The sequence below is a fragment of the Rhododendron vialii genome, chromosome 1a, assembly GCF_030253575.1.
Source record: "Rhododendron vialii isolate Sample 1 chromosome 1a, ASM3025357v1".
NCBI classification, from domain to species: Eukaryota; Viridiplantae; Streptophyta; class Magnoliopsida; order Ericales; family Ericaceae; genus Rhododendron; species Rhododendron vialii.
The window spans coordinates 20,131,161-20,156,624 of NC_080557.1; the positions used below are offsets into that span (position 1 = coordinate 20,131,161).

Below are 25,464 nucleotides of genomic sequence, written 5' to 3' on the forward strand. Positions count from 1 at the left end.
AGTAGAGGAATTCGATGCTCCACTATCTCTGGGACAATGCCGGGCATGTCCTGATGAGACCATGCGAAAATGTCACTAAATTCTGTGAGCATTTCTTTGAAATCCTGATATTCCTCTAGAGATAAAGTGGAGCCCACCTAAACCATTTGGGGATTATTTTCATCTTTCAAATTTAAAGAAATTACTTCTTCTTTTAACGGCTGAGCATGCCTTTGATCTTCCCTTTCGATAAAGGCACGGACTTCCTTGGGAATATCCCCATCGAAATCTATCCCTTTATCGTCAGGGTCGACACAGTTTATGTATAAATCATCAAAGTAGTCATAAGTGGATTCTTTCATTCCAAATGGCCCTTTGGGGCAACCAAGTACAGCAGAATCAAACTCAAAATAAAAGCTATGACGTGGATGGCCCAGAGGCACAGACTCCGACTCAAAGCTAAACTCAGAGGACTCCGAGTCAAACTCAGACTCAAACACATCATCAATGCAAGTTAAGCATGGTTTGAAAATGGAATTTTTAAGGCTATCCTTGGCTTCTGTAATAAAAGAGATTGGATCCTCAAAGGTATTCGGCTCAAGCATGAGCACTTCAGCTTTTCCAGCTTCCTCGGCCAAACCCACTTGGGAGAACTCGTGGAACAGCTGCTCCAAGCTTCCCTGATTGAAAGATCCCAGCCAATCAGTCTTGATCTTAGGCTGATTGAGCTTCTTCTTGAATTCCACCCTTGCTCGCTCCTCATCACTATCCAACCAGGTGTCGTTAGTGAAAATCTCAAAACCTGGGAGCAGTTCCCTCGTCTTCGAGTCAATAAAGGGCTCAGCTTGCCCTGTGTAAACAGTGTTTCCCTTCTCGCAAATGAAGTAGCTGTCGGGATCACCATAAAGAGTTCAAGGTTTTCCCGTACATTCCTTCTTTTGGCCTCGTTGGTTGAGGCGATATACCCCAAACCAAAGCGGCCCTCGCAGGAAGGAAAGGTAGGGAATTCCGGGATCCCTTGCTGGTGAATCCCTAAGCCCAAACCAGGTAGATAGGACATTCTCCTCATAATGTCTAAAGCAACAGAGCTGATGATGAAGTCCCCATCCACATTGATGGCCAAAATAGAGCCAAATGTATCAAAGGAGAAGCCTCCGAGATCCACGTCTTCTTCGCCATGCATGATTCCCAAAATCGGGGTACCATCCTCCTTGAGCGGGCGAATGCCTGAGTCCCCGCAGATTATTAACGTGCCAGTAGGAAGTCCTAGCATGACCTTTTGGTGGAGAGTTGATGGCACAACCATGATGTCAGATCTGTGGAGCCATGGCCTACCAAGCAGAAGATTGAAAGTGGCAGGGATGTCAACAACATGGAATTTAACATCCATTTCAAAACCCTCAGCATCGAGCTTGAGCATCAGTGTACCCTCAACCACGCGACGAGTACTGTCGTATGCCTTAACGACCATATTGGAAGGCGCAAAGTCCTTTTTGGTCAAACCCAGACGGTAAGCCACCCTCAAAGGGCAAACATTGATTGCTGAACCATTGTCAATGAGGACGATTGAAACCCAGAGCCCTCGACATTTGACGGTGATGTGCAAGGGGCGATTGTGATCGACCCCTTCAACTGGCAGGTCCTTATCGGTGAAGATCACGTTGTGCTTAGAGGTAGGTGAGAGGATGAGAGATATCATCACTTCGGGAGTGATATCAGCCGGGATCTCAAGACTGGCAAGAGCGTGGCAAAGTTTCTGTCGGTGCTCACGGGAAGAACAAATCAGTGCCCAGATTGACATGACAGCTGGAATCCGCTCAAGCTGTTTCTGAATTATGTCCGCGTCAAAGTTGCAATAGGTACCTCAAGCGGTGCAGACCTTGGAAAGGTAGAGGGCTCGTTCCTTTGGTTAGAAGGGTTGGACGAGCTTCTAGCCTGCAAATTAGCCGGTTGAAAAATCCGTCCACTCCTCGTAACATTGTGAACGCTTCCCAAAGAGGGCATGACCTGAGGGTCTTGATCAATATCCCAGAGATCAGCAGGGACTTCACCTAGCTTGCGCTTCCCTTTGTTGAGCGTTGTTGCCATCGTAGGAACTTCCAAGTCTAAACCCAAATCTTCAGCCAAATCCTTTACTAAAAGCGTATCCCAAAAGTCCAGGTCCTTGACTGCCACAACCTCTGCAACAAGTTCTGTGTTGGTGATGAAAGGAACATCCCAAAGTCCACTATCGGCCAAAGAGCGATTGACCGTCCAAACTTCTGCCCCAACTTGAACATTAACTATATCGTCGACATCCCAAAGATTAGCTTGCGGGATAGGTCTGTCATCATGATACTGCAGTTTTCCATAGCCAGAGAAGGAACTATAGGGCGTGGCGATCCCTCATCAATAATGTAGAGAGTGGGGTCACGCTCGATATCAGATATCGAACTGCTGAGCCTGTCGAGGGTAGAAGGGCGGAAACATTCCCCCAAGACTCGAGGTTCTTATTGAACGAAATCGTCCTCCACAAAGTGAGTCATGTAATCTGGTAAAGCATAGCCTTGAAGAGGATTAGTGTCAAAATCCAACGGAAATTGCCAGGCGAGTTCGGGATCCCAATAGTATTCCTCTTCAGGAAGAATAGGTTCAGGTTGTTTGAACAACATGTACAAGGAAATACCATCCAAAGGATCGAGCATCGCCTGGTCATGCTGAGGGAGCGGAAGATACTCGGGGTGTAACAGGAAACCTTCTAGCTCGAGCTGGTTCCATTCTTGGATTATAGGAGCGGCGTAATCATCACCGTCGGCTATGGACCAACCCACGCCTAGCATGCTGAGCTCAGGCTCTTGCTTAAAGTATGACGGTAGTGCAGCCCTGAATTGGCTTTCAAAATTTCGAGAAAAACTAGGATCCCTTATGACCGGGATAGGATCACGACAAGTCGAGGTGGGGCCAAGTCGTACAGGCTGAATGGGGTCATCATGGAGATCACCCATGATTTTGTTGAAGAGATCGAAGCCTAACTGGAGAAGTTGAAGGCTTGGATTAGAACGAGAAAGTCTCCAATGTACATGAGTTCTGCTTCTGACTCCAAAGGCATGGGTACAACCGGTTTGGGCTAGTTCACTGGGATTATATGGTCAGTGGGGTTGAATATGGTGGAGCAAGGGTCGTTTTGAGTGGAGCTGGAGGATATATGGTTGATATGTGGAGCAGCATTGTGCTTTGGCATGAAGTTAGAGAGGATGTTTGGTTTTTGAGATGGTGGAGGTGGAGCCTGAACGGTCCCTTCATCTATAAGATCCTGAATCGCATGATGGAGACGGAAGCAGGAATCTGTAAGATGACCAGCCCCTTGGTGATAGGCGCAGTAGAGATTGGCTTTGAAACTGGGTGAAGGATTTTTGGGTAGAGGAGTTGGATCAAGGGGTTTCAAATGTCCTGACTTGATTAACTTCTCCATAACAGAGAACAAAAAAGCCTCAAATGCAGAGAAACTGCGGGGTTGGTTACGAGGACGGTTGTTCTGTGGAGTCTGCACCTGATTGACATCGGCAATGTGATTGGCAGTGTTGGATGAGGCGTTAGTGCCACAGGTTGCTGCGTTGGAGAAAGTCTCACCCCCGAATAGTGCATTGGTGTTGCCAGAGTATGCCCGAGGTTTTGATTTCGGAGGGTTAGAAGATTCTCCTTTTGATAGGATGCCACTTTGCAGTGCATCCTCGATGGCCAGGCTGGAGTCGAAGAAAGTTTCAAAGTTTGCCGATGCTTGAACAAGGACCAAATGCTTAGCATAATCCGGTTGAAGGTTGCGGGAAATGATGCGGAGTTGATCCCTCTCGCTCAAACGATCTGTCATTAAAGCAACTTTAGCTCTCCACCTTTTGACAAAGTCTGCGAAGGACTCTTTGGCTTCTATTTTGGTGGATTCAAGCTCCCGAGTCGTTACCTTCAGCAAGGAATTATAACTGTACTGTGAAATAAACGCAGCAGCAATATCCCCCCAAGTCCTCCTCTTGGCAATGTCAAGTGACAAGAACCAATGAAAAGTTGGACCGGAGAGAGTCTGAGGGAACAATTGTGACATGGCTTCGGGCTCGACTGACAAGAGCTTCATAGCAGCGTGATAACTATACAGATGAGCCTTAGGGTCATCACTGCCGTCAAACTTGGCTAGGTCTAGCATTTTGAACTTGTCGGGAAGCTTGGCATTGGGATACAAACAGAGGCGGTCCAGATCAATTTCCCCGGCACTGATCCTTTCAGCTTTAGAAACAGATTCTTCCAACTTGGTGATTTTGGCCATAAAAGCAGCCAAATCAGGATTTTGAGTAGGCCTAACAACATCGGGTCAAGGTTTGCAGCTATTAGACAAGCTTCTCTTGGATTGGGCTGAACTATGAACCGCCAAGCATGATTCGGGTCTTCGACAAAGACAGGTTCTGCATGACCATCCTCATCGACCTCGCCTCCCATTTCTGTTACTGGTGGAAGATGAGTGTTGAAGAGGTCATTCAAACGGGGTAACATTGGCATCTGTCTGAGCAGCCCTCTGTTGTATGGTGGCGATGCTATTCTGAAGGCTTGTGAACATTGCTTCCACAGTGAGCAGTTGAGGTTGATCTGCCATGACCAGTGTTTCAAAGGAACTTAATGAAGATGAAGGGGTTGGCAATGTCGGGGGTTTAACTTCCTGAAGAACCGAAGACGAGCCTGACTGAAGAGTAGCCAACAGAGAACGTGAAGAGTCTTCCGTTGTGACTGACTGGAATTGCAACCTGACTAGCCTTTGAACTGGATTCTAATGCAGACGTTCCCAAATGGGTTTGCCTTTCTGCTTCGATACTCTCGGTGGTGGTGCAATGATTCAGAACTTTACTTGCAGTAAAGTAAGAAAAGGCTTAATCGGGGTCCTGCAATAACTTTAATCTAAATAAAAGACTAAAGCGAAAGCGCAATCACCGTCGTTAGTGTCACCCTAGACTCTAGATCTAAAAGAGAAGTCTATCTTAAAAATGTTTAGACACTGCCAGAATCCTCGGAAATCTTTTCGAGAGTACACCCTTTGAGTAGATTGATAAGTCTAAAGGATGTCAAAGTAGCTTGAGCTTTTGACTATTCCGTTCTCGAGATTTCAACTTTGAACTTGGAACAAATTGGTGTAGATGTCGTGATACTTTAACCTGGGTGGCGTAGGTGGCACAACACCATAGCCTAAACGGTGTACGTGCTTCGCACGATAACCAAAGTGGTGTAAGCATCACGGCATTCTCTCCGTTTATTCCTTGTTTTCGGTTTGAAACTTCGATTGGGCATTTAGACAAAGGTTTAGAAAGGTTTGATATCTCAAAGCCTCGTTAATTTAAGGATTTTGAAAATTGATAACATGTTCCATCCAGATGCATGACTCTTCATCGGGTCCGAAGCAGTGTCCTAACATTTCAAGTCAGACCCGAAGACTCGAGAACCTAGAAGCTGCCTTAAACATGCTCCTACGCAAGCGGTATGTATGTACAGTGCATGCGATAAGGAAAACAGTAACACAAAGACAATATATGGGGGTTAGATGCAAGTAAATCCTACCCTGTGGGTTCCTGTCCTAGTTTAAAAAGTGCTAGTGCTTTGTATATGAAAGGCTGGTTTTGGCTTGTAACGGGTTCCTCGGACTAAAGCCAAGATATACCTCCCGCTGCCCGCGTAACCACAGAGCAACAGTCGAACGGTAGAATGACTTATCATCTTCGAAGGTTGTTGGTCATTCGGGGTCCCTGGGCTCCGGTTAACCGTGCCGGATTGCCAAAACGATCCAACGAGGCTTATCCCACATCGATACAAGTGAAGAGTGCTAAAATTTGATTTAAGAAAAGAAGAATCACAATATCGCAAAATGCTCTTTCAAATTTGGCTCACTTTATTTAGTCCATTTTAAAAGGAAAAATACACAAATGATCAATCGGAAAAGTCTCAGATTGGATTGGCCGGACACAAGGTCCTGTTAAAACACTATCCCGACCTTCGGCAGCACGAAGCTCACCGTTTTGACAGACTTTTATGGGTTTGTTCATAAATGTATTTAAACTTTTAAGCATGGATTAATATTGGTTCGATCTCCAACGGAGTCGCCACTGTGGGCAGCATGCCTTTTGGAAATTTTCGAATTTCCAAACGCGAGCGCCCGGAATCGAGGGAGCGCTTTAGCTGGACGACAAGCGCTCACAAAATACAGAGTCGCCACTTGGGTTTTGAAGGTCCGACACCCAAGGAAGCGTATTTCGAAGCACCTGCCGCGCTATTTTTGATTTGAAAAAGTTTTAAGGAACCAGTCTGTCATAACCATATCTGGGTTCGGAAGCCAGATTACGAGAGGAGAACGGTTTTAAAGCACCCCTCTCGCCCAATCCGGAGATCGGTCTCTACTTAAGCATTTTGTGAAAAAGTTTGCGATTCTTCTTTTACTAATCAATTTTTAGCCAATTAGGGCGGGGAAACAGTTAATCGGGGATTCAAAACTGTAACATCCTGCAACATGTGATCAAAGATAATATGAATGGATGACATGCTTGAAAAATAAACGAGATAAAACCCAACACTGTTACCAGGCATCAAGACAGTGCGTTGATATGAATGAGGCACAGGCTCCAGCCAACTTGCATGCATGGCTCTACCAGCATGCAAGTCAACTATCGTGCGACCAATCCATATCATCGCGCGATGGTTTTGTCCCCCCAACAGGTTCAATTTTATCTCCTTCTGAGCTCTGGAAGGACCAGTGCATACCCAGGATTCAAACCAAGCAGTTTATATGTACTGAAAGCAAATAATTATTACAGACAGAAAGGATAGAGAATAAATGCAAACCCCTAAACAGTGGAGGCTTTAAACAATGGTCATGGACCAAGTTGCCCATGCAAGGGCAACCACTAGAAACAGATAGACCATCGCGCGATGGAGTCACTTCATCGCGCGAGTGTCGTGACTGGACTTCCAGGAATTGCTTTGCATGCCTGGACTTTGAGACGTATTCAAGAGCAACCTAGGGGCATTCCGAAGCTAAATTACTAAGAGTTATAAATTAAACTACAAATTAGCATGCAAGACAGTGGTTTTAATTTAATCATGCTTCAATATAACTTTTTATGCTATAACAAAACAGAAAGGAACCAAAACCCTATCCCTGCGATGACTGTCGCGCGACAGCTAAAAGCATCGCGCCATTGAGTGAGTCCATCGCGCGCAGGAGGATCGGTGTACGATTCTTGTAACTCTACTGACTTTAGAGCCAAAACTGGTATTGATTACCAGCCTTGGCTCTGTTAGCCTCCCTCAGGGATCAAAACAGTAAATAGTAAGTGAGTTATACTTTTGCTTGAGTGTTTCGGAAATGGATTGAACTAGGTGATGTAGCTTGAAAGATGAGTGTATGGAAGTGACTTTAGTGATGAAGTATGAGGAGTGTTTGAAAATGGTGTTGTCTATCTTTCTTTTTCTCTTTTTTTGTAACCCTTTTCAATGGGGGGTATAAATAGGAGATGAGCGAGTGCTTGGTGGGTGGCAAACAAGATGTAGAGACCAGCCAACAAGGCTGGCCTTGGTTACTTGGTAGCCAAGGCCATCCCAAAAGGTGATGGGAGTGGTTGTGGAGTGGTGCAACCCATGCACCTGCAGAACACTGTTTAGTCAACGAAAACGGGGTTCCTCAGGACAGTGGCCCCTTGATCATCACAAAATCCGGCTAGAAAAAGGTGAAAGTGACGAGAGTTGACCATCGCGCGAGGGACTGGGTCCATCGCGCGATGGTTTTACCCACCCACGCGATGGTTAACAGTCAAGCTTTGACTTTGACCAACACCTGGCAAGTAAGTCGTTGTGCGAGGGACCCAATGAGTCGCGCGATGCTCAACCCCTGAGGCCAGGGTTTTGACTTAGGGTTTTAGGGTTCAAGATGGATTTTGCTCACTCCAAGCTTAAGCCATTTCACTCTCAATACTGTTTTTGACCTGATTCGTCATCGAAGAAACAAAAAACCGAAAAAGAAAGTAAATCAATTGGGAAACCATATTGGGGTGTCTACACCTCTAAATTTCCCTATAAAAAAGTGGGGTTTTGGGCCAAACGATTTTCGGGATGGATTGAAGTGGGCCAGTCGGGCTTGATTGGGCCAAGAATGTAATGGGGGATCTTATGTGTTTGAAAACATGGATTGGATTGGATTAGTATGACCCAGGTTGGATTAGTATGCCACAATTACCCATTTAATCTAACAAACAGAATGAATCGAAAACAAACTAATGGATTGAATTTAATAGTCACGAAAAAGAAACTCGTAGAATTAATAATACATGAAAAATCACGGTTCTTAAATGTAAAATTAGAGGGAATAAGTTAATTAATTTAATTAAGAAGGTTTCTAGTATAATCTAAAGAGATGACATTAATAATCTCTTTAAAGCGGTGGTACTTCTGTCCATATCGTAGTTCAAGTTCATGTAACCCCATTCGAAGGGCCCCCAAATTAGCCAACACACTTGGAAGTAATGGGGCCATACAAATTTTTGAGGGACCAATATATTATATATGTAATCTGAGGGACCATACAAAACCAGAGCTGCTACACACACAGCAGTCTGTGCACAGATTGTGCACAGATTTTTTTGTAGGGCCCACCACGGGTCCCACACAAATCATCCGAGCCGTTCATTAAATGTAAAACAGTTTTTCAAAGGTCCCCGTAAAAAATAGGCTTAATCCAATACCTATAAGTGCTTCATCCAACCATCTAACTTTTCATTCAGATTTCCGGTTAATGAAAAGTTATGTGGTTGGATCGAGCACTTATAGGTATCGGATTGAGCTTATTTTTTATGGGGTCCCTTGAAAAAGTGTTTTACATTTAATGAACGGCTCGGATGATTCGTGTGGAACCCGTGGTGGGCCCCACAATAAAATCTGTGCACAATCTGTGCACAAAGTGTATGTGTGTGTAGACTTTCTGATACAAAACTGCCCAGTTGTGTATGAACATGCAGAAGTCAATCACTCACTCCCTAGTCACTATAGTGTCCATATTTTAATATGTATGTCCAAACTGTAACATGTTCTGTTATATATATGTTAATTGATTTTGAGACTCCCCTTTTCTATAACCAGACATTCTTTTTGTCATCTTGTGAAGTGAAATGACAAATTTAACCTTTAATTTGTATACTCTTTCATACTTGGGACAACATTATAAATTGGCATCACAAAAAGACAAAAAAAATGTGGAGTGTGGCTATAAAAAAGGGGAGTGTGAAAATCACTACCCTATATATGTATATATGAACTATGTTGTTTTTTATAAAAGAAGTTAGTTGTAATTGGTAAGTCATCTATATTTTAGAAAATCCATATTTTAGAAAATCCATATTCAAAGTCTCTGATTGTACGTCTAACGGCACTCAGACATATTTCGGAAGGGAACGTAGGTGACAATTAGAGGTGTCAAATGGGCCGGGCCGGTACGGCACGACACGGACACAGGGCGGCACGCGCGGTACTTCACAGGCACGGTCTTGGCCTGGCACAGCACGGTCTTAGTGGTCCCGGGGCACGGCAAGGGCACGGAAGTGGGTGGCACGGCACGAAAGTTGGCCTGGCACGGCACGACATGACACGGTCGTAGGCGGACATAACACGGGCACAGAAAGTGGACGGGAACGGCGCGGCACGACACGGTTCTAGCAGGGCACGACACGGGCACGGCACGAGGCATGGAAAAACAAAAACAAAATAAATTATTAAATAAGCCAAATGGCTTTTTTATCCTTATTCAATATTTTTTTTTGCATTTTTCATTTCTCAGGAAAAAAAGTAAACAACTAATAATATCTTTAAAAAATCATGTTTTAAAAAAAAAAATCAATTTTTTACCTTTATAATCAATACCTTGTACTGTAGCCACACAATTGCAGCACAATCACGGCAATGAATACCATTCATTTTGAACTTAGTCGTTAGCATGAACGATTAAGTTTGAGCTATTTTTTTAAAATCAAAACCGTCTAACTTTTATATGGGAGAGATTAGATCATTCACGCTAAGAATGAAGTAAATTCTTTATTGTTAAAAGTTGATAAAACTCTAACGTGCTAACCAAAATAAAGCTTTGATATATATATATATATATATATATATATATATATATATATATATATATATATATATATATTATCCGAAATAGAAGTTATGATATTCCAATTTTGTATCGAAGCATTTTCTCTAATTGAGGTCCAAAATGTTTGGGCCCTAAACAGAACGATGGAATTGGACGGCCCATCTTTTAGGATTGGCAACAATTAAGGCCTTTGAATAAAATTTTCTTAACAACATTATTCATGCAACGTATTTGCAAATCATACCAAAACACTTTCTTAGTGTAGCCACACAATTGCAACACAATCAATACCGTTCATTTTGCTTTTCTTAGTGTTTGCATCATTCTCACAATTTTTTGATCTATCAGGGACGCAGATTCATTGTTAAAATAGCTTTTTTTACTTTTTTTACTTTTTTTTTTATGTCCGATCAAGTATGTAACGATGAGCAATTTACTTCATTCTTAGCATGAAAGATCTAATCTCTCCCACATAAAAGTTAGATGGTTTTGAATTAAAAAAATTGCTTAGGCGGCCCTCAAGTGGTACATTATAGGACTTTAATGCCTTTGAAAGCACCGAATGTGTGCTGATTGTCACCTATTCAGGGGAGAATGATAAATTTGATAAGACGTTAAATCGTAACGGTTTAGATCAAACATTTGAAAAAATGAGTCTGCAGCTACCTTTCAAATCTATACAATGAACTTAGTTCTAAACCAAGGTATTGTGCTATAGTCTAATGAACGTAAGCCACACAATCGCAACACAGTTATGACGATCCGTACCGTTCATTTTGTTATTCTTACTATTTTAATCATTCCCAAAGAAAATTTTGGTATATTGGGATTTGGAAGCCTCTTTATCAGGACGTAGATTCATTGATAATTTTTTTTGTTATATATGATCAAGTATATAACGATAACCAATTTACTTCATTTTGGCACGAATGATATAATCTCTCCCACATAAAAGGTAAATGGTTCCAATTTTCAAAAAACAGTTCAGGCGGCCTCGAGTGATGCATTATAGGACTTTACAATAATTTTTCATTATTTGGTGCATATGGATCATGGTGTGACTTATGCACATGATCACACTCACACTTGGACATGGTATATAAAGAATGCTACGGGCAGAATTGCAGCCCTAGCAGCCACAACTCTCTCTCTCTCTCTCTCTCTCTCTCTCTCTCTCTCTCTCTCTCTCTCTCTCCGAGTTTAGTTTTTTGTTGCTGTTTTCAATCGGTCTCTCTTCTTGACAAGAACAATTCCAACTTCCATTCAAAACTGTCCCTTGTTAAGCAGTCATATTAGAAATTAAGTAGTCATATTCTTTCATTTTCTAGGGCCATTAGAAATTATTTCTAGTCGATCATCTCCACTCTCTAGTGGATTGATCCGTAATTGTCTACTGAATTAATTTTCTGATGGTCCAATATGCTTTCTGCTAGATGGTGTCGTTATTACTCTTAAATATGGGCATGGTTCATTGGTTTTATTTTGTACTTGTATATAGCTGTTCTATAATACATTGAAGTGGTCCATAATATGCTTAATCTAGATGTTGATTGTTAACGTAATTAAATTCAAAGTTCTATCAATTTTCATCTTCTTACTAATACACCTTTGAAGTTCGTTCAAGCATTGACATTTCCTTTTTTCCTCTTTTGGGTTTTGGGTTCTGACTTCTTGTTATAAACAAAAGCCAAACTTATTTTCTTTGGTGTACTAATTTAGTGTACTAATTTTCTCTGCATAATCTAGCGTACTAGTTTTCTCTCGTTGTTTTTGTAGTTTTTAATCTATGCTTCATTTTCTGGAAACAGTCTAGTATTTTATTTTTATTGTGAGTGTGAGAAATGCATAAATGAACACCAAATCAATTTCCCCGCTTCAGTTACAGGCTTACAACTTCTAAATACTAGCAACCTCGTTCTTCAGTTACACAACGCGGCACATTTGACACCTCTAGCCCGACCCAACCCGATTAAGTAAACGGGCCGGCACGACTTGACATGATTGAAAATGGCATGGCACGACAAGATTTAAGAAAATGGGCCGGCACAGCACGACACGATTGGCAAATAGCACGGCACGACACGACATGATTGGCAAAAGGCATGGCATGACATGACACGATTTAAGTAAACGGGCCGGTACGGCACAACATGATTGACAAATGGCACGGCACGGCACGACACAATTTGAGTAAATACTGTAAACGGGCCGGCACGGCATGGCATGGCACGAAGCACGATTAGCACAGAGTTAAATGGGCCGGGCCGACACGGCACGACACGTTTGACACCTCTAGTGACAACCTGTCAAAGACAAACGTTTTGCCCTTTTTAGAAAGAAAACTAAATTTAGTAAAAATAAGGGGAGAATAAACCACTTATATATTATAAGGTTGAAATATTCGTTCGACCCCCAAACCTATTGATCAAGTGGCTATGGCTCTCTCTATGCATGGCTAGGCTCGTAATGGGTGGTTCGTATAACTTTATTATACTCCAGCTCTTCCAAGTTACTGGTTACTTTTTGAAAATATTATTATTATTTTGAGCAAAAAATAAACCACTTTGGTGAATAATTATTTATTTTTATTCACCGATTTTAAATATTTGACTTAGTACTTTGAATTATACTTCAATTTTTTTTATCAAAATAGTACATCACAATATATTTTAGAAAGAAAGGACCAATAATATGGAATAGAAGAAGTAACGTTGTAGATATTTGACCACATAGATATTAGAAAATTCAATATTGTCACTTTAGAATCCAAAGTGGTGCTTTTTGCATTGCCGAACATTGGTAAATCATATAACATTCTAAAATTCCGCCTTCATCGATACCCACCACTTACATTCTCCCTCATATAACCAATGATATGCATGACTTCACCTATAATGCTTTCTAAGCAATGTTAATCAAAGTTGACATGGAGAAGCTTTGCAAGGAAAATGGTATAAGGTCAATTGGTTAACCTTATGTACAACTTCATCGCTCTCTCTTTTTTCTTTTTTTTTCAGGTCAAACGGAAATTCATTAAGGACTACGAAACGAAGTACCACATTAGGGTTACACACATAGTCATTAGTCTTACAGATAAAAACTAAACCTAATACTAGTTTAGCACTTGCCTAATATTTAGGCTATCTCTTAGAACAAATTCTCTCATGGCAATGGGCATGTTCACAATAAATGTAAGTTCATCAGTTTGTTCAATTCCCATTCTGGCAAGATGATTGGCACATTGGTTGGCCAAGCGATAGGTGTGTCCAATCAAGGTGTTGGTCCTAGCCACGATGTGGTGGCCTTCATTTATCAACACACTTTGCTGATGATGGATTGGGTTGCCTTCCATGATTAAATTAACTGTTGTGAGGGAGTCCGATTCGATTGTCACATTAGTCAGCTTTCTGTCCAATATGATTTCCAGCCCCTTGTTGATGCTCCAGGTCTCCACTTCCAAACTTGAGGAAAAATATCGCATTCCATAGAATCTCATGATCCAGTTGCCATTATGATCTCTGAATAATCCTCCAAAATCTCCTCTCCCATTAATTTTGTACCAGCAGCCATCCGTGTTAAGCTTGATATTACCTGCAGTTGGATTAGACCAAGATATTAGGCATGCCTGCCGAGAGCCCGTAACGAGGGGGGACTTGAAAGCTTCTGCAATTTCCTGGGAATAAGAAATGATATTCCTGGCACTGACTTGGTTGGGCATTTCAATGTTTTCAAAACTTTTCTTGTTCTTATCCTTCCAGATTTGCCACAAAGTGGTGATGAACTATATTATTTCCTTTCCCTAGGTCTTTGTTGCTTCGCAAGTTAAGGGACATCCAGACATGGTTATGAGTATCCAAATCCCCTCTCATTAAGTGGCTCATGGGAATGTTACTCCAAAGCTCTTTGGCTTTGTTGCATTCCCTAAATAAAATGTTTAATGTTTTCTGAGTAGGTGTTGCATCTTGGACATAAATCCGAAGTTGCAATACCTCTCCTAGCCCGGAGTTGATTTGATGGAAGGCTATTATGGAGAATAAGTCATATAAAAGTTTTGAGTTTTTCTAGAATTTGAAGTTTCCAAAACCACTTCCAACCCTTCAAATCCGTGTCCTCTTCGTTATAAGATCATAGGTAGCAAAAATAGAAAATTTGCCATTCCTAGATCCCACCCAAGTGGAGTGATCTGTAGTTTGCGTGTAAGTTGGGATGGTTGCTTCGTTCACTCCGATATATGGAATAACGGCCCAAGCGTAGGGCTTAATATGTCAGTTAAAGCATGATAATCCGGAAGACCGGGATCGTACCCACGGGAATAATTAATACAGCTTTGTTGGATATGTAGATGTAAGCTCGGGTTTTCGGCTTTTAGACAGCCAACTTGGTTTTACGTTTGTAGTGGAAAGTAAAAGGGGCTAAATTGAAAAGCGAATAAACTAAGATAAAAAGCAGGTTAGGTCTAGGAATTACTAACACTCACGACTCAAGTTAAATTGCATTTCTCACCCAATTACGCGGTTCAGGATACACAATTAAGGTTCCCAAATCGGAAAATAAGATAGTTCGATCATCAAGCTAGCTCTAGAATTTATTTAGCAAATGCCTCGTGCGACAGAGCTCTAAGCATCATGTGTGGTAAGTAGGCGGTGCTCTTACCTACACATGATCAAGGAGATTAACACCTTACGATTTGACAAATAAACCCGAACCCCACATCGATTCTCGAATCAAAAATTCAAACTTTATGGTGAAAAACGCAATTCTACTTGAGCCATGAGGTGCTAATCACCCCATGACCCAACCTTGGAAAACTACTCACACATATCTATTGAGATAAGAGTAAGCAAAAATCTACTTAGCATAATTGAAATAACAACGCTAGAAGAAAATTAGATTAAATGATAGATCAAAGAATTTGCTACAACTTTAATGAAAGTGACAATAGCTAAAACTAATTAATTAAGATAGAAAATTAAAGATTCAAAGCTGAAAAATGAAGAACAACCAAGAACAATTCAAAATTTAGATCTAGATCTAGAAATGATGTAATCAAATCTATTCTACTCTTTTGTACAAAGTGACATCATGGCTTTTATATCTTCCAAGTACGCGCACAGAATATTCTCCAAGATGCTCCAAAATGTCCTCCTAAAGCCCTCGGCATCGATGGAGAAAGGCTTAAACTGCTTCACTAATGGCCTCGGCATCGATGGAGTGTTATTCTTCCCATCGATGCCGAACAGCTTAGGCCTGATTCCACTAATTGCTTCGGCATCGATGTAACCTGGCTTCTCCCATCGATGCCGAACCCAATAACTTCAGCCGCTTTGCTTTGCCTTGCTTGGCCTTGCTTGGCCTTGCTTTGGTCTTCTTTGCCTAGCGTCGGGCCATGCCTCGGGTCTTGGCATGCTTTAGGCTTTAGAATTCTTTCTTTGGCCAATTTTCTACACAAGCAGAGCCAACACATCTAACCAACAAAAGTAGTTTAAAACAACTATTTAAGCTATAAGAGTAACTAAGACTAGACAGCTAGCGCATCCTCCAATGCAATAACGGGTGCTTATCAATGATGATGGAGCTGATAGCCTCCAAAGTGTTAACATCCACATGTTGGACTATCTCATCCAAAACCCAATTTCCATCCGTTAATAGAGTTTCTACCTTTGGCTTTGTTGCATTCCCTAAATAAAATGTTTAATGTTTTCTGAGTAGGTGTTGCATCTTGGACATAAATCCGAAGTTGCAATACCTCTCCTAGCCCGGAGTTGATTTGTTGGAAGGCTGTTATGGAGAATAAGTCATATAAAAGTTTTGAGTTTTTCTAGAATTTGAAGTTTCCAAAACCATTTCCAACGCTTTAAATCCGTATCCTCTTTGTTTATAAGATCATAGGCAGCAGAAATAGAAAATTTGCCATTCCTAGCTAGATCCCACCCAAGTGGAGTGATCTGTAGTTTGCGTGTAAGTTGGGATGGTGATGGAGCTGATAGCCTCCAAAGTGTTAACATCCACATGTTGGGCTATCTCATCCAAAACCCAATTTTCATCCGTTAACAGAGTTTCTACCTTTTGGGTAGAGTTGATATGTTCCCCAGGATGGGAAAGAGCTAGGGGTTTGTCCCCACGCCACCAATTATTCCAGATACTAACAAATTTCCTATCTCAAATGACCCATTTCACACCCTTTTCAAGGACATTTTTGTGACCAAAATACTTCTCCAAAGATGAGAAGTAGACCTATTTCTAGGCCAAGAAGAAATAGATTGATTACTCATGTACTTGTCCCTTAGATCGAAACCCAAAGCCCTCCTTCTTCTGGATTGGAAACTTTCCAAGCCAGCTTAGAAAGAAATGCCAGATTTTGGTCTGTGGCTTTTTTAAGCCCCAGACCACCGCCATATTTGCTTTTACACACCTTGTCCCACTTGACCAGGTGAATCTTCTTACTTCCGGGTGAGTTTCCCTGTGGAGGAAAATACTAGTAATAGTTTAGAAGAGGAACTATGTTTTTTTTTTTCTTAACAGAGAAAAGAGAATTACATGAAATACAAAAAACAATTGTATGCAACTCCAATACGTTGGAGTTAGGATTTGCTAAAGTTGGAATCTCAACTTCACTATAAAGTTGAGACCATTGTGGGCTTGTCCATTTTATAGAGTTTCAAAATGTTTCTCCAAAATGAGTTTTACTTGTTAAAGTTCTCTTAATGCCCTCTTTCTTATAAAAAATTATATGTTGGAGAATGTGCGCACTCATTTAACGCTAGAAAAGTGAGGGGCATTCTTGGAAACTCAAAACTTGTTAAGAGTAACCATTGTGTTCCTTTAATATGTTGGAGTTTAAAAAATGGAATAACAAATTGGGACGGAGGAAGTTTTTGAAAAAGCACTAGTGCATCAAATCATGTTGATCGAAGACCAATACCTACAATTTTAAAAAAATCACCTCTCTTAAAAACAATAAGTACTTAAGGGTGTTTTGGGAAAATAATCTATTTGAATTACTTTTTTGGCTTTATTCAAAAAAAATTATATTTGTTACTTTTGCGTCAAGTTTTTGTGGATTATTAGTTCGTCTTGACGAGAAAAATCATAAAAGTGGAAAATCATTATCGAAAACTCAAATTTTAAATAAAGACAAAAAAATTGACTTATTGGCTTATTTTTGTTTTTATTTCAAAAATTTAGGTTTCGATCATAATTTTCTACTTTTTAGATTCTTCTCATCATGAAGTAATAATCCAAAAAAAATCAATGCAAAATTAACAAATGTGAAAATAATTTAAATAAAGATAAAAAAAATCCAAATGAATTATTTAGCCAAAATGCCCATTTAGTTTGTTCTCCATGTGTTGGTTGACAGCAGTATGATTGTAACTTATGTTTAATCAACGTAGCGTGACTATTTGCAAGAATTATTTACTTCTCAAATCCCAAGAAATGAATAGTTCATATTGTGAAGGTGACCTCGGAATGGACCCGCAATGGTCCCAACTACATGGTGAAGTTGGAAGATTTAATCCGTGCCCTTGGGACGCAATCACGCGGTGTGCTGATTCGTTTTCCAACAGACATTATTGTGGGCCCAAAATAAAGTGTGTAGGTCCCATCAAGAAAAAAGTGTGAGGGCAAGATCACGGTATATATATTATTTTGTATTCATTATTTTTTGACTAAAACATACTTTTCGTAATTTTTCATGAGTTTTAATCATAATTTTTTTATTTGCTCGGAAAAAGAAAAATTAATAATTTGTCTCGATGAGAGAAATCGGAAAAGTATAAAAATGTGAATCGAAGTTGAAAAATGGTTCATATACGACGACATTGTAGGCAAAAAGTACCAACTGTTTGGTATTTTTCCGTCTTTATTAAAAAAAATTGTTTTTGGCATAATTTTTTTTTTATTTTTTACACTCCTCTCGCCAGACTAATAATTAATCAAAAAAATAATATGTAAATTCAAAAAAATTCTTAAAAAATGAAGAAGAAAACCAAAATGAAAAATGCCATGAAAATACAGCGTGAACTCACCTTGATGAGTCTCAACTCTCCAACTTTAGCGTATCTTGACTCAATATACCAATGGGATCCTGCTGGAGAGAGAGAGAGAGAGAGAGAGAGAGAGAGAGAGAGGAGACTCGTTTCCAGAAAAATCTATATAGAGTATTAATGCACGGATCGTAACAAACCTTTTGGAATTGATAGTTTAATATGTCAACGGTTGGTAATAAGTTCACTCATGGCGTACTTGTGTCGGTGTGTTTGACAGAGAGAGAATTGGAAAGTAAGAGCCCGTTCCAGAACCGAAATAAGAACTTATTTTTTGTCCAAGAAGGTGTGTTCCACAAAATGGTGAATAAGTACTTATTTTTAAAAAGGTAATTTCAAGCTCAAAAATCATGTGCTTACACAAATAATTTTCCTATCACTATGGATTTTGTTTGATAGATCTCAATAAGATCTTTAATACGGTGCAAAAAAATTGAAAAATTATTTTTCATTTACATTATTTTTAAGTTTGAAAATGTGAAAATAAGCTGCTTATTTGAATTTTGTGAAATAAAATACCAAAATAAGTACGTACAAAATAAGAAGGTTTCTGGAACGGACTCTAATTAAACGCACGTATGAACGCCATGATTAGTGTTTTCTGTCGTTACTTTTTCTTTAAATAATTCAAATAATATCTCAAGAAATATGCTTGCGTTTACTTTTTGACAAAACGGATTTTCACGAAAGCTCGGTATTGTTTTCTTTTGGTGGCAGGTTAACCCCAAGGAATTGTCGGGAACTCGGGGACTGAGACTTCGAAATTTGATTCCAAAATTTCAGGTTTAAAATCTATCAAATTTTGTGAACTTTTTTGAGGTAAGTTCATTCGAAGCATTGCTCCGAATTTAAGTGCGGCCTCCGCTAGCGTTAGTGGATGATAGATTTATAGTCTTTCAAGATTAATCGATGTATGCATTAACTGGCATAAACACCTAATTATGAAGAAACGAGGAAATTTTTTTTTGACAGGTTTAAGATGCTTTGCCATGTGGAGCTCTTAAGGTCCACTTTAATACTGGACTAGTAAAAGGTAAGCCTAAGCCTACTGCTCCACCTCAGGCTCTGTTCCGCTAAAGTTTTAAGTACTTATTTTTAGTTTTACGAGTAAGGTCATTTTTTTTTATAATACATCACTTTTAATTTAAAAAATTAGTACTTATTTGAAAAATAAAAATAAGTACTAGTCAGTGGAACAAACCCTTAATCTCCTGAATATTTCTATCAATGTTTTTCCTTTTCATGAAAAATCGGTCTGAAAAATTTATCGGTTTGGTTTCTCTATTAATCTTAGTTCAAAAGCTCAGCCCTCTACTAAAGAAAATTAAAAGACCTTAGTTTTTACCTCTTACCTGTTTCTCCTGCATGACTGGAATTAATTTATCTATTGAAAAAAAAAATGAAAAGAAGACTTGTACGTACGACCGTCAATATATATATAATTTATGGGCATTCTTCCATTTTAGTAATTAGACTTTCAACCTATATTATATTGTGCGGCCTAGCTATCGTCCATAATGTTGATTTGGGCAGTCAAACCCAAGAGTTGTAGAGCAATTAATAATACTTTACGCTAGGAGGAGATTCTCATTGCGAGTTGAAAAGCAAAATAACAAGAGCATCATTATCTCAGGCTCTTTCAAACAGCAATTTTCTTTTAAGTAGCAAGCCAAACATTGGAAAAGGGGCAGATTCAGACTCGCTATACCGTCATCGTTAATTCGAAAGAACTTCTCATTTGCTACAATTGCTTGCTCGTTGTAAGAAACGAGCCACTATTGTATTTTATTATTTTATAGGGCCCCAATGGATAATAATAATAATAATAATAATATGTGTATTGTTCATGCAATGATTAATATTCATTTGGACCCATTAAGGGTCCTACAAAGATGTTTCAAATCGAAGTCATTTTGAAAATGTTTTTTTATGTGTTCCTGAAAAAAAATTAGCTCATTCCGATATCGGTAAGGGCTGTTCTAAAATTCACAGGTTGTTTCAAAATTCGTAAGGCACCCTACAAAGTCTGAAATAGACCTTACTGATATCTAATTGAACTATTTTTTTAGAAACCCATAAAAAAATATTTCATGAGTGACTCGCGGTATGAATTATCTTTGTAGGACTCGTAATGAGCCCCGCAAAATCAAAGAAATCATCAATTTCTTGCCTAGTACCAAACAGTCCCTTAGGAAAAAAGAATAATTTAATACTACAGTGCAGTTAGAATAGAGCCTGATTCTGTATAATTGTGAAAAATTGACTAGCGAAAGTAGAAAAGTGATTTTTGAGATTAATTTGGTCCAAAATCAGCTGAGGCAGATAAGGATGCTTTAATAGTAGCAATTATCTACCAAAATCACTAACGTCCTACTTATTATTAAGTACTTCAAAGAATTTGAATATCCTTCGGAGCTCGTATGTATGAATCTTTTGGTGGACATTCTCAGGCTATTTTTTTTTTTTTGGGTATTCTTCTAATTCTATAGAAATAGGGTGCGTTTCCGCATGCTAAATTATATTGACTAAACCATATTTTTATGGAATTCTAAAATAGCATAAAGCCATATTCATTTGCCTTACGTACCTCAACTGAAATACTCCGTTACTTAATGAGAGTCTATTTTCACTTTTTCCTATTATTTTTATCTTGTTATATAACTTTCAATATATAATATTTCTTATGATTTTAAAAATTTTGCCTACTAAAACTAATTGAAATCTATCAAACTTGCATATTGGATATTTTTAGCATTATTTTGAAATGTCCGAAATAGTAACATGGAGTCTCATTTAGAAAAGGAGAGAGTACTATATAACGGAACGGAAACAATTTTACTATTATCATTAGCTTGAAGATAGAAAATTTTAGCTCAAACACACCAATAGTATATGGACTGTCTAATCCGGAGGGGTTAGTTGATCAGTGAGAGTATATATAACACAAATAAAGTGTGCATCGATCGATCCGTTAAGCTCGCAAGTAAGATTCTAACCGTGGGAAAACAAGTATTAGGGCTGCTGAAAATTCAACGGATCGTAAACTTAAGAAAAGAGACCTATGTATGTTGGGTTCATAAGTTGAGCCGAATATGAGATTGGGGAAATTAAAGGAGAACGGGAAAATGAATGGATGGTGTTGGAGAAACTTACTTGAAACTCCAAAGAAAAGAATATATGGAGCGGCCGGTAAGTTAAAGAGTACAAGAGAAGACCACCGACTTTTGGGGTGGCCAACGTTTTTACACAAATCCAAGGTCACACTCACCGTATCCATTAATAAATCCTACCTCTTTTGACCTTCACACCTTATACTTACACGTCCCTATCACAGACCAAACAAGGAATTGATCTCAAGTAATAAATTAAAATACCACTGTAAGTTACTCCCTGTGTATTCACACGTGGCATCCGCCAACACCGCACAGAAACGGATTTAGGTGGTGGCAGACGAGTAAGAAAAGTAGTAAGGTACTCCTTGTGTATTGACACGTGGCATCTGCCAACCCTGCATAGTGACGGATTTAGGTGAGGGCACATACCCCTACTCGAAATTAAAATAATTTTATTATATTTTGTATAAATTAGCATAACTATGAAGAATTATGTGATATATAGACGTAGATAATTGCATATGTCTTGAAATTACACACACACACACACACACACACACACATATATATATATATATATATATATATATAAAATTAGTTTTATGCTTAAATTTCATCATTTGGTGCATTGATTTATACTTGTTGCTTAATGAGCTGTTTATCTATTTGAAACTATTTTTTCTTAATTCTCTTTATTTTTAATTGTCTGGTAGAAATATCTTAAAATATAATTATTAATAAAACTAGTTTGATCATTCTAAAATTTGTCAATGTTACTATAAAACATACTTCAAAAATTTTGTCTAAAATTTTGTGCTCTTTTCTACCTAATTTAACTAAAAGAACGCCTTATAAACTTTTTTAGTTAATAATGCATGTCTTAATTTTGTACGATCTTACTATGTTTGACTAAAAAAACAAACTTTCTCATTTATGATTAACAAGGTGTCAGCCGAGTGTGATGCGCATGCGGAGTTTGAGAGCAATTCTTCAAACTTGCAGACACGGAAATAACTATAAACTTCACAACGCATTAGTAAAGTATATTATTTATTGTGTATAACAAATAATTTAAATTTTTTAAAATAGATTTGATTCTTATGACTATTCAATGAAACTTCTACTTATACTATATTTGACAGAGGATTTTACTTGTTTAATTCGATGAAAATGCTCTTAGGCTACCGCGTAAAAGGGCGGATCTAGTAAGGGACCGGGCTTCCCGTGCCCCCTTGAATTTTTTATATTGTCACTATTACCCCTTGTTTTTGTACATCCTCTCAATTATCTTCTTGCTTGAGAGATTACGTTAGTAATTTTCAAAAATTACACTTTCATCCGTAAGATATTGTAATTTTCCTGCTTGTGTTTGCAAATTTTTTGTAAAAAAATGCACTAGATAAAAGTTGCAGTAGATAAATTTTTATATGGTTGTGCTCTGGCTGTGAGAATTGATCCCAACGCTATGATTAAAATTTTCTGCCCCCTACCCAAATTTTCTGGATTCGCTATATACCCAAGGTTTTAACTAGCGGTAGTAGAGTGCATAGCGGTAGTGGTTGCAGTTGCGGTGTAGCGATAGGGGAGTCTCAAATGATATACAACAAGAATCGCGTGTTGCGTCCGTTTATTTTTTTATTTTTTAAATATTTTCGGCATTTGATGAGGCCATGTTGAGGCTGTAGTGGTCGTAAGGGTGGATGAATAGTTGAATAAAAAGCGAACGTCAAGGGAATTGACTGCCACGAGTGTGAATTTTTGTAGCGCCTGTATAACGGAATGTAACGGTGCCAGAGAACCGAAAAACTCATAGCGGCCCCTTTTGGAAGTCTTTTTGTTTTGTGGTTGGACCATACGAGTGTGCCTTTTGTGGTTGGACCAAACGAGCCGGGCGTGCCAATAATTTCTTACAAGCCTCGTCCACGAAACAGTCAATAACCTAGAAAAAGCAAGACAAAGCATCAATTTTATCACCCCCATGGCGCATGCTAGCCTGCCGATCGACTGATGAAAGAATTAACGTAACGTGGGGTTTCTACTTTCTAATTACACTCCAAAAGAATTTCCTCTCTCTCTCTCTCTCTCTCTCTCTCTCTCTCTCTCTCTCTCTCTCTCTCTCTTATTTACATTTACACATTCGTTGTACTCATCCTTCTACGGTTCGTATTATAATTCGTTGTATTATTCAAATTCTTCTTCGTCTTCTTCATCATCTCTCTCGCACTGGCCCTGAACGGGCACGTGGAGCTCACGAACCCATTCACCAGGTGCAAGTACGTCTTCAGATCGTGACACTTGGCCACATTGGTTCCGGCGAGGTACGGCGAATCCCTGCTGCTGAGCCGGAGCTCGTGGCCGACGTCGGCGTAAGCCCACTGGGCCTCCTTAACCCGCTTCTGGATCCAACCCGGAAACTTCCGCATTTGAACATACTCGTTGCCCCCCGCCACGTCGTCGTCGTCGGTGTCCATTACGAATCCCGGTAGCTTCGTTATCAAATCATCGGAGTTGACTATCCGCAGAACCTTCGTCCCCTGTTTTTCCAGCCGGTGTCGGAAGCTCCGGTCTCCCACGCGGGGCCCGCCGAAGGAAATGACCGTTACGAGCGGCGCATGTTTGAAGGTCGTGTTGATATCGTACGCCACGAGCGTAGCGAGCGCGGCGCCTAGGCTGTGGCCGGTGATGGTTATGCTCATTGGCTCGTCACCGTAGTTTTGGAGTAGTCTTTGAATTTCTTCTCTCACAAGATATTGTAAACTCGGGTTGTTTTCGGATCCGGAAGTGTATAAGCTCAAGAACCCGCTCTCCACCATGGCTTCTTTAAGGTCCGGATCAGGGCCCGACCCGGAATCGGGAATTTTGGTCAGGGTGGCTCGAAGATTCTCGAGCCACTCCAAGCAAGTGGCGGTCCCGCGGAGGGCCACCACCACGTCGCGGCGGCCCAGCCTCGCTACCTCCTCCTTGTCATTGCAAACGGCCACGTACCCGACCCAGCTCGACCGGGTCGCCACCCAATTATTTTGCGTGTTCTTTACCCAGCGCGGCATTTGTATCCCTGACGTGGCGCGGAGGTTCTTAGTCACACGGTACCCGGTTTCCGGAAACCCGGCCCGATCCAGCAACGAGCCCTTCGCGTACTTACACGTTGCGTATGAGGGAGAATCCGGGTCGAAGTCGAATGCCCGGTAAGTGGTCTCGACGAACTGCCCGTACCGAATTATCTCGCCCCGCAAATTATCGTCCAGCGGGTCCAGCATTCCTTCCCAGTTCTTGATCCCTTGGTACTCCATCCACCTCCTGTTGATCCGGCCCGTTCGCCCCGGTTCGGCTGCCGCGACGGGGAACGGACTGTTGGGTTTTAGGGAAATGGGTTCCCAGTTCTTGGCCAATGGTTTCTTCCTAGTAGCAGTAGTAGTGGGTAGTTGTGTGAGGGTGGCCGCGGCGGCGCAGCAGCGGAATCCCACGTGATTTGCAGGTGCGACCATGCATGGCCGTACGGGGTTCATAGGTAGCCTCATATTTGTAAAGAACCAGTAGTACTCGTCCTTCCTACTCAGATTCTTTGGACGTTAATACTAATTTGTTTGAATGAACAAAGAGGCTCTGTTTCTCTCACTAGACTCTGGAGATGGGTCAGGTTGATTAGTGGCGAGTGTGGCCTTTTATAAGCGCAAAAAGTGCAGTACAGTATTGTGTGTATGTATGTATATAAATATCTATATATGTATGTATGTGTATAAATGTGTTTCTCAGTTTCTACTTTCAGGTTTTTGGTTACGCATGAGAGGGTGACGGTGGGAGGGGTGGTAGATACTGGTGGGGACAAAGGAGTTATAACGGGAAAAACTGCACTCCAGCTAAGAGGTCGTTTTTTGTGGGGGTCAAAGAGTCATCACAATCAGACGGTCAACATCGGATCAGAGTGGTGGAGTTTGACTGATCTGGCCGAAATTTTGAGAGGAAAAAAATGGCACATTGTACCAACTTTCCGCCCAACCAAAAACCAAAGGCGTCGTGTCACGTCTGAGGCCTTGGCTCCACACATGAATCACGTCCCCCGGCTTGGCTCCCCTCTGCTTCAGCCGGGGCCTAATTTTCTCTTAATTTCGCTAATGACGAGGATGTTTCCTGATTCTCGTTTACATATATAGTCAAACATACTTCCTCCGTCGTCTCAAATTCT

At 40.3% G+C, this 25,464-nt stretch overlaps 1 protein-coding gene across 1 annotated transcript; it reads right to left on the bottom strand.

Annotated features, from left to right (window-relative positions):
• Positions 1-23,147: 23,147 nt before the first annotated feature.
• Positions 23,148-24,887, bottom strand: LOC131326222 (phospholipase A(1) DAD1, chloroplastic-like). The gene has a single exon (XM_058358916.1). The coding sequence runs from the start codon at positions 24,797-24,799 to the stop codon at positions 23,411-23,413; it is 1,389 nt and encodes a 462-aa protein (XP_058214899.1). The 5' UTR covers positions 24,800-24,887; the 3' UTR covers positions 23,148-23,410.
• Between the last annotated feature and the right edge of the window lie 577 nt (positions 24,888-25,464).

Excerpts from the sequence above, each read along its gene's own strand:
- LOC131326222 (XM_058358916.1), bottom strand. The coding sequence starts at position 24,799 with ATGAGGCTACCTATGAACCCCGTACGGCCATGCATGGTCGCACCTGCA.